The sequence below is a fragment of the Mycteria americana genome, chromosome Z (genome assembly GCF_035582795.1).
Source record: "Mycteria americana isolate JAX WOST 10 ecotype Jacksonville Zoo and Gardens chromosome Z, USCA_MyAme_1.0, whole genome shotgun sequence".
In the NCBI taxonomy this organism is placed as follows: Eukaryota; Metazoa; Chordata; class Aves; order Ciconiiformes; family Ciconiidae; genus Mycteria; species Mycteria americana.
The window spans coordinates 30,811,076-30,827,860 of NC_134396.1; the positions used below are offsets into that span (position 1 = coordinate 30,811,076).

At 38.9% G+C, this 16,785-nt stretch overlaps 1 protein-coding gene across 1 annotated transcript in view; it reads left to right on the forward strand.

Moving 5' to 3' along the window:
- The window catches only part of FOCAD (focadhesin), a 144,466-nt gene that overhangs the window by 86,392 nt on the left and 41,289 nt on the right, over nucleotides 1-16,785 (forward strand). The window contains exons 17-21 of the mRNA XM_075526933.1: nucleotides 188-238; nucleotides 1,508-1,591; nucleotides 3,097-3,232; nucleotides 7,262-7,450; nucleotides 7,704-7,825. Coding sequence (XP_075383048.1) covers nucleotides 188-238; nucleotides 1,508-1,591; nucleotides 3,097-3,232; nucleotides 7,262-7,450; nucleotides 7,704-7,825 — 582 coding nt within the window. The remainder of the gene's footprint in view (nucleotides 1-187; nucleotides 239-1,507; nucleotides 1,592-3,096; nucleotides 3,233-7,261; nucleotides 7,451-7,703; nucleotides 7,826-16,785) is intronic.

A 16,785-nucleotide genomic window follows, 5' to 3' on the forward strand; every position in this document is an offset into this window, starting at 1 on the left:
TCAGAGGTTTCCATCTTCCAGAATGTGAGGACATGTGAATGCATCTACAGTTCAAACCTGTGCCCCTTCCACTTTCCTAGCTCAGTGCATGTTGATGTAGCAGCAGTTTGCTTCAGGTAACTGCCTCTATTTCAGCTGCTTATTTGGTTAAAGAAAATCTGAATGCCTGTTTTTTTTGCTTTTACAGAAATTCAAAGCTCAAGTTATCAGCTTCCTTTGGAACAACACACAAAACAAGGTAGGTGATGTAACTGAGAATGTTAATTCCTGGTGTCACCAACTGGATATTAAGTTTTATACCCTTCTGTCAAGACAAGGTTATCAGTGTCAGCAATCTCGTTTTCTAATAGGGTTTTTGTCTTGTCATTGAGTGTTTAACAGTGTTTTTGAAGCAATGTAATGCACATGAAAGGTGGTAACTGATGGTCCTAACATCTGCCACTGCCGAGGAGAATTGTAACACAAAGTAGTTTGACTCCTCTGGTAGACTTCAGGCTTGACATGGCGAAGCACTCTTGGCAAAGCTGCAGCTGTGACAACTAACTCAATTCTTTCGTGGAATATTGTAATGCAGTGGGAATGTTGGACCATCGTCACCACGGGAGTAGTGGAACCAAAGTATTTTAGTTTAAATATAGCTCGGTGTCCTGGTTTCAGCTGGGGTAGAGTTCATTTTCTTTCCAGTAGCTGATATAGTACTGTGATTTGGATTTAGTATGAGAATGATGTTGATAACACTGCTGTTTTAGTTGTTGCTAAGCAGTGTTTACACCAGTCAAGGACTTTTCAGCTTCCCACGCTCTGCCAGGTGCACAAGAAGCTGAGAGGGGGCACAGCCCAAGATAGTTGATCCAAAGTGGCCAAAGGGCTATTCCATACCATGTGGTGTCATGCTCAGTATAGAAACTGGGGGGGGGGTTGGCCAGGGGGCAGCGATCGCTGCTCGGGGACTGGCTGGGTGTCGGGCAGCAGGTGGTGAGCAGTTACATCACTTGTTTTTTTTCTTGGGTTTTGTTCCTCTGTCGCTCTCTTGTTGTTTTCCTTTTCATTACAGTTTTTTATGATTATTATTATTTTATTTTGGTTTATTTTATTTCAATTATTAAACTGTTCTTATCTCAACCCACGAGTTTTCTTACTTTTGCTCTTCAGATTCTCTCCCCCATCCCACTGGGGGGAGGGTGAGCGAACGGCTGCATGGGACTTGGTTGCCGACTGGGGCTAAACCACAACGCTCAGATATTTCTGCATGAACTACCCTCACAGCAGTAATGGAGTGTAGCAATCAGAATGTTTGCTATCAAGACTAGATAATTGGTCTTGCTAGTTTGCACTGTATATATAAAGTAAGCAATTGAAAGTGTGCCTCAGGAAAACATTATTATTTTCAAGTCTTTTCCACCGTTCAGTGGTTAGTGGATAGGCTCTTTGTATGTGGGGTTTCCAGTAGGTAGCAATACCATACGCTGTGCTTGTGACTTTCTTTTTCTTCCTGTTAATTTTCTAGGATGCTGTTGTAGCCATTTCAGCCTATAAATCACTCTCATCATTTGGCTCTGAAGAACATACAATTCTTCATCTTCCTGAACAGGTAGCAATGTTCTATGTTTAATAGTAAGGACATCTGACACGGCCATCTGACCTGGGTTGTGTAATCTTGGAAAGGAAAGAAGGCCTTGTGCCATCTCTACCAGACAACCATCAGAGCCTTATAGAAGGAATATGAGCTCCTGCTGGTGAAATGGGATGATATTATGTATGATTAGCATAACTAAGACTTAAGAGAGAGGAAAGGTACAAATGGAGCTGAGTGAGGTCTAAGCAGTCAAAAGGTAGTTTTTCTTCTTTCATTAGTTAAATCAGCAGGTTATTTTTTGGGCACCTGATTTGCTTTTTATGCTCTTCTGTTAATGTTTGCAGTTGAGTCTTGACACTAAGCAGCTCTTGTGATTACTGCTTCATCCATTGCAGCCACACTCGTGCTTAGTGCTTTTGTTCCTGAAATAGGCAAGTCAGTTTGAAAAGTAGGTGCTATTTTTGGAAGTAAGCTGAAAACTTTTCATGTGTTTCTGTTCTGACCTTTTACAGCATAACATTGTGCTTTTTTGTTGATAAAGGCAGCCAGAAAGAAATTGAGGTACCTATTGGAAAGCTTTTAAGTATGTAGAAGGCTGTTAAACTCTGGAACTTCAGTCTGATCAGTTGACTCAATAACCTTACAAAATGAAAGAGTGCAAGGAGATGAACATAGAAGGTCATCTATGTGACTTTTTTTTTTTTTTACAAAACCTTGTAAGAGAGACTAGGCAATAATCACTAGTCTATTAGTACTTTATGGCGTAGTAAATACTTCTGTAAGGTTTTATCTACTGCATTATTACAAGATTGGCTCCATTTGCATGTTGTAACTGGCTATTATGAAAAGGTCGGAATAAGAACTTTAAAATTAAAAAACATACTTGCTTTATATAAATCGATGAGAAGAGTTCAGCATAAACCTTTCAAATGAAAAATGTGTTTTGCATAGAATGGCACAAGATAGAACGAGGGAAATCTCTAAACACTGCTGCAGTACTGAATCTTTCATGGTAATACGTAGCTCTGTGTTATTGGTGCTGTTACTTTACACTTGTTAGAAAATGAGTAAATATGTTTTCATTGAAAGCATTGTAAATATGTTGCAGTTTTTCAAATTCTGAGAATTCGTATGGAAAAATAACGTCTAGCAGAAATGCTCTGTGTATATTAAAGTGCCAATACAAAATATTGTTTTGCTCTAATTGAAGAAATAGCAGAGTGAAAATGAAGTTTCAGTAATATTAGTTCAGTCTATAAGTGTCAAGATTAATTTTACTATTACAGATATGGATTTACATACCCATGTGATTTTTATCAACCAGTTTTGCCTTTCATTCAGGTAGAAGAAAAGCTTTTACTCTTTCAGCTTCAAATTAATGAAACAGAGTGAAATTAATGAAATGGAGAACTTTTCATATTTAGTTGGTATTTTTGACACTTGGTTGACACTTGGAATCATGAAAGGTAATGAGGATTCGGAATTTTTGTGCTGACATTTACTTTTTTTTAATCTTTCAGGCACGACCAGAAGTTGACTCACTGGAAGAGGCAGACATGAATGAAGATGAAGAAGAGGAGAAGGAGGTGGATCTTGTTGTTCCGGGTTCTTCATATATCAAGCTGTTGTCTCTAACACCAGCTTCTGTTTTAGGAGGTATAATATATTCAGTATTTGAGGTTACTTTGCAGATTTATAATCACAATGACTGTACAGACATGTTGCTTTCTTATAATGGAGTGTCATGTTAAAGTGCAGCCTTCCCCCCTCCCCCCCCCTTCTTCTGGGAAAATATCTTACCAAATTACAGGAAAAAATGTAAAGTAGAAGTTCAGAGGAAAACAAAACCCTCAACCCATTTTTAGGAAGACAGTGGATCGGAGGTCCTGATGGTGGAAAAAATGCTTATAATACAACTTAAAAATCCTTATCTGTCCTATAGGAAAAGCCAGTTACTTATTATTTACTTCAAGCGCCCATTGTTTCATCACAGTGCAACTTCAATAAGGAAGACTGAGCAGATGTTTTTAAAGGCAGCTCTGTATTTTAGCCCAGCACGGACTGAAGAAAAAAACCCCACACCCACAACCATAGTGTTTTATAAATAGGGTATTCGTAGTATTAAAACAATGCTGTATACAAAATCTGCTTAATCAGTAAAGATATTAGTGCTATGCTTAATGCTTAATTTTAGTGATGCATATTGATAGTGAAGCATATTGAAGTATGCTTCAACAGATGGTCTCTGATTGATGCACTTGTTTTGACACCTATGCAGTTGAATCACCTTTAGTATTTAGAATTTTTATGTTCACTTGATTACTCTCATTAATGCTATCTTCACTTCCAATTACAAGATTATGACGTTAGTGCCTGGACACAGGCATTGTTATTTCACGGTTAGTAGAATGCTGGGCATCTTGATGTGTGATTGCAACCTGTAAACATTGCCATGAGATAGTATTAGATAACACAGATATTTTGCAGTATTTCCCCCAGTGGGGGCTCCTAGAAAGATCCATTTGTTAAATACTCCATGCATTGGAGTCCAGAGTATGTGCAGCCTCACTTAAGAGAGTCTACATGCGCTAACTAGTATGTTCTGGAAGCTTTGTGGGGAAGACTGACATAACCTTCTTCAATGAAAGAGTGTGATGTATCTGGGCGGAAAACTCAAGCTGTGTAATGGATGCTGAGATAGGCAACTTACCAGAAGGATGGGAAACCAAAAAGGACTTTAGAGAGAACAGACTGAATAAAAAGATGCAGCTACCACAGACTGATATAAAAACGTATATGCAAATAGCTTTTGCAACCCAAACAATCACTGAATAGATTCTCCCTCAGAGGAGTCGTCGTCTTGTAACACTGCTAGTTAACACAGAACAGTTGAGCAAAAGCTTTAGTGACTGGCAGGGGTGGTTGTTGTGAGTTAATTGCTCTACTGAAAGGATGTGAAACTGGATTCATGATACAATGTCCAAGGTAGGCCAAGAGCCGCAAAGTCTCTGTTCTGTTGAAGCTCAGTCTGTGCTATCTCATCTGCTGGAATCCTGCCATTACACATTATTGAGGTTAATTCACTGCTTCCTTACTGCTTAGAAGGAGAATGACCAAGATGCTTTTTAAGAAGACAGTCTGTGTTTCTCAGAGTTTCCCCCGAAGTCCTTGTTAGTGCACACCAAGTCAGCTGAAACTTCTAAAGGAAGTTTAGCTCACTGCTGGCGAGATCTCCCTTCTTCTTGCTTTTCCTTGCTGATTCCTTGAACTCTGAATTGCTGCTGCTTTTTCTTCCCACCCTCTTCTTTAATCCTTGCAGGAGGAGGAAAATCTTTAGTTTTTTTCAGCCTCCACATGCTTCTTCCTGAAGAGTTGAACACAGTTCTATGGCAGCTGTAGTTAAAAGGTTCCAACCAGAATGTGGGCTTGGTGCAGGCATTACTATTGAATTGTGGGGCTTTTTTCCAAGTGCATTCTCCAGCTCTGTGGGAGGAAAATGTCTAAGCTTGCAAACAAATCTGTAGGGCCTACTTCTGGAACAGAGCTGAGGACAAATAAGAAAACAAAGTAAAAGTAGACTTTCTATGGCAGTTGGTTGGAACATGCTGTAATTCCAATTTACCATGGCTGTCTGCTCATGTGAAGCATTGGAAAGTGAAGTTTTAGGTAGTATTCTCTCTCAAACTCCTTTAAAACTGATTTGTCATTTCAGTTTCCATATTGTGTCAAAGCATTAGAGTCTACAGAGTATCAGAAGTGGTATGACAGCCTTATTTTTTATTTTAATAGTTTTAAATTCTGGATGTCTGAAACTTGTCTGAAACCTGGTAGTCAGAGAATTAAAAATAATCCCATATAACAAACTATAAACTTCAGACAACAGCTAATGTTGTTGTTGTTGTTGTTGTTGTTGTTGTTGTTGTTATTATTATTATTATTATTATTATTATTATTAAGAGGTATATCTCTGCAGGAAGGATGCTAAGAATTTTGTTCCTGTGCTGTTAGTTATCTCTTTTTTTCCTTCAGACTGATTCCAAGCATTAAAAGATTATATTCTAGCCTTTGCTGCACATCTAGGTGTTTCATTAAATTTATCCAGATTTTCTAGTTTGAGTTATATCTGGCAGCCTAGATCCTTTGGTTTCATCTCTTGCCTGAAGAATTGCTTTTGGATGGCTTGTAAGTATTAAGTCCTTTGGCGTAACTAGCAAGTGCAGTAATATGACAGCAGTGATATTACCTGTGCTAGGGTGTCTCTGTCAATGTGGATGGTTACTAGCAGAGAAAGAGCTGTCCTCTTTTGGAGAATTTCTTCTCTATTGCTGTAGCCACCCTAAATAAAAAAGCTTTTATAAAAGTCTAGAGCAGGTAGCTGGATAGTATTTTCATGTCAATAAATTTAGTTTTGTTGGTAGAGTATATAGTGTTGAGGATTGGGGACAAAGATTTACAGTTTCTGTCTGAATCGCTGTAGTGAAAATTGCTAACTGCATTCTTAGTTTTTTGTTTGAAGAGTATAGGCATTACAGGTGGAGAAAAAGAAAACCCCAGATGTAGGTGCCCTTCCTGCCACGCTACAAAAACCTATCAGATTTAGACTGCTACTCCACTATGAAGCTGAACTGGAAAAGAGCATTACTGAAAATCATGGGAACTTGCTGAAAATAGGAAATGTGAGGAAGTTCCAGTATAAAACCGTTTTATTCCAAGCTGTCATAGGTATTTCTTGGACCCAGAAAGGATGAGTGGGAGCCCTTTTGTCTCCTTTGTCCTCTAGTCGAAGTAGGACTGCATGTGATTTGGGAACTTGTATGCCAAAGTTTCAAGCCTAGTGTGAAACAGTTGTTATAAATCCCCTTGAAACTCAGTTGTATAATGAAAGCACTAACAGACTTTTAAACGTATCAGGTTTGCAAGGTGCTGATACAATGTTGGCTCTCAGTTGTGATGTGGTAACAAACACCATGCAGTCATGTATATGTATGTACATGGTACATACAGAGATACGACCAGTTTTCTAATGTGTCTCTGCAGTTAGCTGCTTCAGATTGACTTCACAAATGAACAATAACTTTTTAAAATTATGCAGAATTAATCTACCAGGTTAGACTATAAAATGCATAGCTTGAGAGCACAGAACTTAATAAAAAATTTGTAGTGCTATGGTAACAGAAATCAAGGTAATACTTCTCTCTCTCTGTATCCCCTGTTTGCATATACACTTTCTCTCTCCATCTACCCTCTTTGCATTGTGCTTCTTTTAAATCTCTATAAGAACAACCTGGGTTTAGAAACAATATTTTTCACTATGTTGGTAAATGTCAGCTTTATTTCTCATTGTCCTGTCAGCATGTGCCAGTGTTATTGGTGTAGCAGTCGAAGAATGCAACAACAGCTCATGGAATAGTTAAGGCTATTTTTCTTCCCAGCCTCTGTATCTGACATGACTTAGAGCTTCTTGAAGTTGCAGTGGCAGCAAGTATGGTGTCAGAGAGACTTGCTAAGAGTTCTCAGTTCTCTGACCTTGAACTTTCATCTGAATGTGTCATTACTAGTTTATCTAAGCATATCTCCCCTGAAGCACAGGTGTCATTTTGGGTTTTCCAGGGTTTGTTTGGTCTCTCAGTCATCAGACTCTGACATTCCCTTTCCTTTCTCCTCATTTTCTTGCACTTCATCCAGCATTTGAAGAGTTTGCAGCATCACTTGTGAAACAGGAGATGACCAACATGCCCCGTGGTGTGTATCATTCTGCCTTGAGAGGAGGGACCACACGCTCAGACCAGGGGAAGACCATGGCAGGTGTTCCAAACTTCTTGCTGAAAATGTATGAGAGGAACAAACAACCAGGCATGACGCCAGGCCTTGCAGGTAAGCTGTCACTTTCTTGATGTTAGACAAGTATGCATGCTTTGACGCAAAGATTTCTATGAATCTGAGAGTGGATCAGTTTAAGAAACTATGACATCTTATGCCACTTGCATATGCTTACATATGCTTTTAAATTGTTGGCTCTATTAAGTTAACTTTATTTTGCTTTGGGTTCTCCACTGACTTATGCAAGACTTCTGAAATATTAGCATGAGTATTGGTATTGACCTTTGTTTTCCCCTCCCTCTTTAAGCTGGCATGTTGTTGTGTTACGACCTTCCAGTCCATGTGGGCAAAGATGGCAAGCCTATTAGTCGATTTCTGGCCAGCAGGGCACGCAATTTCCAGCAGATGTTGGTAGCCCTCATTCATGAGGTAAGTTGGGGGCTTTTCTTCCCTTTTCAGAAGTAGTAGGCTTCTTTCCCTGCCTTACTACCTCATTTGTTTATGCTAATTAGGAATTAGTATCAGCTAGCAAATGGCATACGTGAATGTATCATAATTAACTAAAGTTGCTGTGAGGGACAACGAAATTGAATTGAACATGTAAATACTTTTTTTCAAGTGTTCATTGCTGAAGTACCTCTTCTGAAAATCAGTAGAACAAACAGAAGCTGACCTTTGCCTTTATCTGCCTTGCAGACTACTGTACCTGCCTTACACCTGTCATATGTAACCAGTTGTAGGTGGACAGCAGGTCTGAACAATGATGGGACTCTGTGGGGAAATGACATCTACACCTTGCTAAGACTTGCTATTTTATTCTCTCTTAAAAGTTTCAGCTCCCTGACTTATTAGGAAGGGCCTATTACTACGCCACTGAAACTATGCAGTTACCTTTGGTGCAGTTTTGGAAAAAGGGCATGAAATAAGCCCACACTTAATCATTACAGAAAATAAAGTGCTTGTAACAAAATCTTTCAGAGAGTTTAGAATTATGGTACTTTTCTGGTTGATATGAAAGTTGATCTGTGAAAATTTTGGAGAGCAGTAAAACAAAGTAAGTAGTTAAACTGGATCTAGGGAAATAAGTGTTCCTTTCCCAATTTTATGCCAATGAGAGCAGTTACTAACACAAGTGGAAGTGTATTAATCTCTTTAAAAGTTCATAAAATAATTCTGTTAATATGATCATTTTGTATTGCTGCAGAGGTAAATTACATGCATCGGAGGGTGAAGTTTCTGCTCACAGGACATAAATAAGAATGTATGATTTTTATCAGTCTGATGTGAGCAAGAGAGCATAGATGACAATTAAAAAAAAGTCTATAAAATTTAGATTGAGTCTTAGGCAGTATGTCCAGAAATGAAAACAATGTATGAATATGTGGACGTTTTAAAGATATTTTTTTGTCCACCCCACAGGAATACCAATTCGTGTTCTACTTTTCAAAGGTAGAAAAGCTTAAACAGTCCCATTACTACTCCTTTCTCTGTCCTGTGTACAGGCAATTTGGTGCTATTAAAGGTAAGTTGATTGTATGCTGTTTTGTACAGAGGAGCCTTTTCTTCAGAGCACAGCATGGATCCTTTGTTGACAGTGAACCAGAACTGTGTAGTAAGAAGTGTTTTAGCCAACAACACTCATACTGTGCTTGTTGCAGAAGTTGGAAGAGGTATAATTAATGAGAAATGGTTTGCAGGTGGGAGCGTGTCTGGGTCCTGATTTTGGTTTGTGACTGACACACAACAGACCTGGAGTCCACCTGCTGCGAAATTCTTTTATGATGCTAATAAAATCACTGACAACACTTTCTTTTAAGAAATGAGTACAGCACAGGGTTTGAGTGGAAAGTTGTGTGCACAGAGTTGGGAGAGTTTTCTATTTACAAACTGAAAGCCTGACACAGGACGCCGGTGTCTGCAGTGGAAAATGCATGGGCACTACGTTCTAATCCTGTGATGCATCCATGTGGCTCCCTCCTGGCTTTGCTCTCAGGTCCTGCTCTCTGCTTGTTCACACTGCGTTTGTATGGGTTCACTCCCATGGTCTCTTTGGAGCAAATGAAGTAGTTCCCTCTCTAGCAAACCTGTCTACAGCATAGTTTGCCTGAAGTTTCCACTTGGGCAATGTGAATGTATACCATGCTGAAATTGGCTGCTTCTACCTAGTGCAGTCTTCCAGCTCTGTGCCATCTTCTCAAACACTTCTACGTGCTAGCATACACATAAATTTTTACCTATCATACATCTTATCATTTTGGTCCTTCTGAACTGAAGAGCCACAAAAAGTAATAATCATGTCTTGTGGCCACAGAGACACCACATGGATCCCAGTAGAAGTTAGGCCAAGTGGTACAAGGATGAAAGCCAGTCTGTGCCAGTTGGACTGGTGTATAGACATCCCTCCCTGACACTGTGTTATGAAGGCAGTATTGACAGGGTTATGAAGTGCTTCAGATGGCAAGTTCTTCTCTCAAACTAGTAAAAATAAAAAAACAAAAATCACCCTTAAACACAGATCTCAAGGTATCTAATCATGTATGCAAATTTAATAGATATTTTCCATCTTGACATCTTTACTGCTAAAGAATGAAAGCAGAAACTGGAGATAATACCCCTCATCATCACAGGAGTGTGCAAGTAAATTAATGGATGTTTTCTAACTACTTGGATGCTCCAGTGGAGAGCACCAGGGGAAGTCCACAAGGATATTGCAAAATATGTCGGAGGAGCAGATTTAGAGTAACGAGTTATGAATGAAGTGTGGGCTTGCATAGCATCCAGAAAGAAAACCTCTGCTTTCTGTGTAGTTGCTTAATTCAGTACGACCTGGGTTTGGTGCCAGAGGTTCTGGAGAAAAACATGTTTAATTATATTATAATAAAAGGCATGTACTAAAGTGTTATATGAGCCAAATTACAGTGGGATGACGGTCAGTTCTAAACTACTATGTTGTAAACACTCGCCTGTTGCCCTACTAAAGCACCGAATACAATCTCTGGTAAAAAAATTAAATCATTTATATGTGTGTACTAGCAGTGATTATAACATCCATCAGCACATCAAAAATTGACTTTTCTTGTGCTAACAAGCTGCCTTCATAGAAACACAATTTTAAAATGGTTTGCTTGACAAAATATGGAGTTTTTATTGAATGTGGTGAACTGGATGGAGTTAGTGAATACATACCAATGGCTGGAGACAGAAATATTTTGTTAAGTATCTCAGTATTTTACAAAGTCAATTGATTCAAGGTGTAATAAACTAAAAAGAAATCCAAGTATGTTTGAAGTATAAACCTAAACACAAAACATCTTCAGACAATCCTAACTGCACCCTTTTAGTGAAAATTCACAATAACTATAAAATTTTTATCAAAATATGTCAGTATTTCTGTTCTGAGCTTACAATGCTTTGAAAGACAAAAAAGGTTTTTCTTGCCTTTTTTTCCCTTGTACATAGAGACAGTTGGAGTTAGGGTTGTCAGGAAAACGGCATTTGGGCCTTTGGCTAGAAGAGAAACGAGTCCCTGGGCTCATCCGACTGAATTTCATGCTTTAGTGTTTGTTTAGTCATCAGTGTTCTTCTGGGGAGCAGAGTTTAACAGTAAAAACAGGGAGCTTAAGCTATAAAACTATCAAATAGCAGTATTGGTCTAAGAAAATTGAGTTAGTAGGACCTAGGCTCATCTTTTTCCTGCAGTGGCTATAGGAATTAATGTGTTCTTGCAAAGTCATTGCTTCAGAATTCAACACAGTACATTAAGCAGGTTTTTTAGGAATTTTAAATTACCAGGATGACACTTCTTTGCTACTGCTTTGACTCCTTTTTATTTTGGGGTTTTTTTAACTCTTACAGTGACTTTTTAAGTAAGAAGTGTTTCGTTAAAAAGAAGACTTAAAGTTGCCTTTGAAGCATTGCAGTCAGCATAAAGCTGTGAGAAAACCATGATGTGGATGTAAACACCAAGAAATTACATTTAATTGGGAGATGGCAAGCATCCTTTTATTTTATCTCTAAAAATCCCCAGCAGGTGGCATTTCCTTAGTTAGGGATTAGCAGTCATCAGTATATTTGCCATACTGGCATAATAATGTTTTTTTCTCTTCAGTGATTTGATCTATGTTCACATCTGTAGAATATGAACCTACAGGTTGCATATCTGTCTGTATCTGTGTATGGTTAGTTGCCATTATTACACTTAGTTTTTTGAAAACTGGGGCATGGGAAGGGGCTTGAGGCAACCAGTTTCATTTTTGTGAGATTCTTTATGTGTAAAAATGTGATGCCTGAGATTCTGCTACCAAAAAAACCAAGTTACATGAGGTTTGTATGCAGAGGAAAGAATTTCTTCTTATATGTTTAAAAGTCTATAAAGCATACAAATAACAAATACCTGGGTTTAGCTGCCATTCAAATGTAACGGTAACAACAAGAGTAAAAAAGTAATTTACTGTTAAACCTGAATGGGCCAGACTTACTCTACCCCCTAGGTGCTATTCTAGCTGAGGAATTGGATGCAGCTGTAATACCTGTCAGCAGGATCAGATTAAGATGCAGAAAGGTTTTCTGATGTTATTTGAACTGGTATCTCATGGGAGGCAGAACATATGTTCAATAAACACTGATGCGTTTGAAATGCACTGGTCACTAGTGACTTGAAAGAGGAAGATCATCTTTCCCCCAGACATAGGGATGTGCTGTTTGATTGATTATTAAACAGAGCTTGTTAACCTCTCTTTGAGAGGACATGTAAGTCAGTGTAGTCACAGTGGTCAGAAGTCATACAGACCATGGGTTTTCTTTGGTTTCTCTACAGCTGCCTGGATCACACTGTACAAGAAGTCCCTGGGGTTCATCACAGTCACCTGGGCTAGATGAGCTAATAATTACCTGTGACTGTTTCAGTTTTTGGAGTAATTCTTCTTAGGAGTTTGTAGGAATAATCTCTTACCAGCTTCACTTATCTCTGTTGTGAAAATGAATGAGGATGAATAGTCACGTATGTTCACGTCATGTACTGTATGTTTTGCTGGTTCTGTAAATGTATGTTTTGTGTTAAAATTATTAGGCTTTCAGGTAGCTACCCATCTTTTCTTTCTTTAGTCGAGGTGAAGGGAGCAGTTCATGCTACAAGCTTAAAGCGTAGAGGCGGCCTGCTTTTGGCATACAGGTGTGGTAAATGGTGACTTTGACAGTCTGAACCCGTGCAGTGTTTTTAAAATAGAGGAGGATGGTCTTGCCTTTGCATGTTTCTCAATATTCAAGTGCTTTCTTTGTGTTGGACATAGCACAGTTATTTTGCCCTAATAATTAGTAATATTTACAGACACAGTTGCAAAGTTGGGTAGTGGTGAGTTGTACAGTATTAAATACTGCTCTATAAATAATAATCATGTTAGGCACTCTGTATACTCATGGAAGAAGCATTCCCTGCTTCTATTTTAAGTGTGTTCATTAGATGTGCTCTGATGACATGCATCTTTGAGCACTACAGTAGAAAGCTCCTTGTGTACATTTCTTTCTTGGTTTGATTTTGGTGTAATCAAGAGATTCAAGGGCTTATTCAAACCTTGTACGTGAAGTACCTTAAGATGATAATTGGATTTTCTGCAACAGAATTCGCTGTAGTATATTCTTCTGTGCCATTTCAATAGATGTAGTTCAGATTATGAACTAATTTGTGCTGGTTTCCATTACTGAATTTACTGAATGTGTCTCCTCCAGTGATGAAACAGTATTCAGGAAGTAAGTTTGTTGACAGATCTTTGCTTTTCTCCCCCTCAGTCTAATGTGCCTTGGAGACAGACAGGCTATTTTTTTCTCACAAAGGAATGCTGGGAGGAGGATTTGGAAATGTGTGTGTGCAAGTATGTTAAAAAGAGCCTCTAAGCAAAATTTGAGATGAAAAGAGATGCTACTTCACTATTATCATTGATATGGATATGTAATGCTAGTCATATTTATGGAATCACTGAGGCTGTAGTTCCTATGTCCCATCTGAGAAAAGATCATTTAACTACATGCCTAAACATTTCACTGACATATGGGTATTGTCTAAAACACATTTTCACAGCCACGTGCTTGTTAGAGATGAGCTGAATTTAGGGACCGTGTGAGTTGGCAGGGCTACCAAGGTAGAAACCTGTTATACTTAGCAAAAGAACTTACTGTGATTTCCAGTCTCCCTGCTCCACAACAAATTTTAAGATGGGCCATAAACATTAATGATATCATACTTTCTAGGTTCTTTGAACAGTCTTATCTCAATTAGATACCCAGGGAAGTGGTAGAAACGTGCTTAATTTCACTGTTCCCTAAATTTGTTTTGTGTGCCCCCTGCTGGCTATGTATCAGTGCAAAATGAGTAAGCGATACACAAACATCTGTGGTAGCACGAAGGCACCAGTGCTGAAAGAAAGCTCGTCCAGATCTTGCCATGGTGTTTGATTTTTATTGGGAGTGCACTGGAGAAGGGAAATGAGCTTCTGATTTCATTTAAAATTACTTTCCAGTCTTGCAGAAGCGTGCAAAGCTTGTGCCATGTGTATTCAGAAGTGTTGATGTACAGGAGTAGTATCTCCTGTGGTTTGCCAGCATTCCCTGTCCTGGGTTTTCACCCACACAGTCTATGCTTGTGTGTCTTTTAAGGGAGACATGTCCTTCTTAAGCATTGATCAACAGGCTCAGATTACTAGCTCCTAGCTAGTAATGGTGTTTTCTTATTGCCTTAGATGTCAGGCTACAGCTCTTCCTTGAAAACTACTTGGCAGCCTGGTCTGGCTATGCTTCCTCCTAAGAACATCCCAGGACCAGTGCGGCAGTGTTTCACAACCACTCGTTGTTGGTTCAGAAGTCCCTTGAGCCTCCTTCCCTGTGCCTCCCACCTGCCCAGTATCTTCTTACATATAAATTGCACACTCAAAAGAATCTGAACTTCACTTATTGTCAGCTTTGTCTATGCTTGCTAGTATTAGTTAACCAACATCTAATGTAGTTGTTGTTATCATTGTGTATCTAGTGATAGAAGAGAAGTAAAGACTGCTTGTTTCCTGTACTGAAATAGTGGGTATCAGCACTGCTTATGTGGTAATCTTCAGCACTATGTCCAATCATTTTCAGTCATAGGTGAATTTTACTTGAGTCTTCTCTGTTATGTGAAGATGTTCTATTCACTCTTGTCATCCTCATTCCACATATCTGCAAAATGTTTACTGCCATGAAGAAAGTTAATTAATCAAAAGCTGCTCAGCAGTTCTGCTGGGCATCAAGCACATCTGCAAATTTTAGGTAAGATGTGCAAGGTGCTAATAATACCTTCCTGATTAGACCATGTTATCTAGTTGCTTTAACTGCAACAATACGCCTAAAGCTGCATGAGCACCTGAAGTGTTTTGAAGGCCTGCTTTTGCTCTGGTGCACAAGTGTGGATTACGTGAACTTCATGGATCACCATGAGCCCAGACAAATCTAAATGCACAAGTCTAAAATAGTTTCAGAGTAGAGGCAAAGGGGAAGACTGGAGTTGCTGCACATGCCTCAGGAACCGAAGGAAAACAATTCTGACTGGAGCCTTGACTGCTCATCAACTTGTTGGAGGAATTGATGAGCAGAGATGAAAGGGGTGTGTGAATAAAATTTTGGCTAAAAAGGAAGGACTAGTATTAATTGAGTAATTTAAAGATGAGATTTCTTTTTTTCTGCAGGGTGTATTTGTACTGGCGGTGGGGTGGAGTAGGTCATCTCTTCTAATTGGTTGACTTTTAGATTTGACTTATTTGTGTAGATGTATTAGTACTTACTTAAAACTGTTTTAAGTTCACTGACAGTGGCCATGAAGCTTTAGCATGGTCCTTTGTTTTCTGTTACAAAATCCATGTAAAGAAAGATATTGACTGCTTTATGTAGATGATGAGGAGCATAAAATAGAGGAGATGAAGCAGGAAGACTTAGGAAGATAATTAACAGACAAGGGGAGTTCAGTTGTTTATCTTGGTTAACCATTCTGTACAGAGGAGGCCAGTGGAGCACATGATGGAGGAAGGAGGGTTTTGCATACCTTGAGGCATGGAGTGTTTTACATGTTAACAGTGACTAGTCTCCATAATAAAATAGGAGGAATAAAAAGGAAGAATAGTAATCTTCTGGGATTAAGCCTGGCAAAATGAGTTACTCTAGGTAGGCTTTGCAGAATTTTTGATCACAGCTCACAGGGTTTTTCCATAACTCAGGAAGACTGGCATGTTCTTTTAATTTGGAAATAGAAAGTGTAGGCCTTAAACAGTGGATACTGAGATATATCCGATCTCACCTCAACCTGACATGCTTGCCTTTCCTTTATTAAAAACTGATTACCCTGGAAACTGCTGAGATTAAATAACTTATTTTCAATGGAGTCCAAATGGCTGTGATGGCATTTTTTCATCTTTTTGGTAGAGGCAGACAGTAGAAATAATTGGACAAGAGTAGCAAGAAAAATCAATTCTGTATCCCCACTGTGGAATATATAAAACAATTCACACCCATCATTTTAATTACGGAGCTTATGTTGTTTGTGGGTCTGAAAACACAGCAGTTTAAAAGGAAAGGACACCTGAACTCCTATCTTACTTTACTAAAATGTTGCTGCAATTAAGACAGTCATGGAGAGAGGGAAATAGAGACTCTTCTACTTAGTTGTGATACACATTTTTTGTGAATTAATATATTTGATTTATAAAGTGCATAACATGCAAATTGCAGGAAGAGAGGTACATATACCATGCAGGACTCTGATGTCTGGAAAAACTTTCTTGGCAGCCTTGAATTTGTGGCCCATTCTGTTTAACTTACCCCTGTAATTACTTCATTAAGCTACCAAGGGCTAGAAAATGGCTTGTTACTGAGGTCACTTGACTTCATTTTTGGTTTTCAACATGCTTTGAAAAAGCCTTTGAGACAGTTTGCTATGGTACTTACTGAAGAGAACAACCTTGGGCTCCTCAGGAAAGTCTGTGCACGTACATCAGATTGTGTAGTTTACTGTTTTTCTTTTGTTGTGAAGTTGAGGCTGTCATACCTGTGTGAGATTTGGAGGCAGGCAGGGAGAGCTGCTACATATTTCCTTAAATTATCTTTGAGGTGGTGTTGCTTTCCTCCTGTTAGTTCTATACTGGTGCTTCCTAGAAAGAAACGTTGTGGTTCCTTTCTTTTTTTAACAATTCCTTTCCTTAAAGGAAGTTTGATCTATGTACTTAAGCCAGCTATAGACAGCCCTGCCAGAGGGGATGTGATACTGGACTTGTTGGTCACCCATGCAAGTGAGCTAATTTGTGACGTCAAGACTGGAGGCAGCCTGGGCTGCAGCGATCATGCACTGGAGGAGTTCACAGTCCTGAGGGATATGGGTCAGG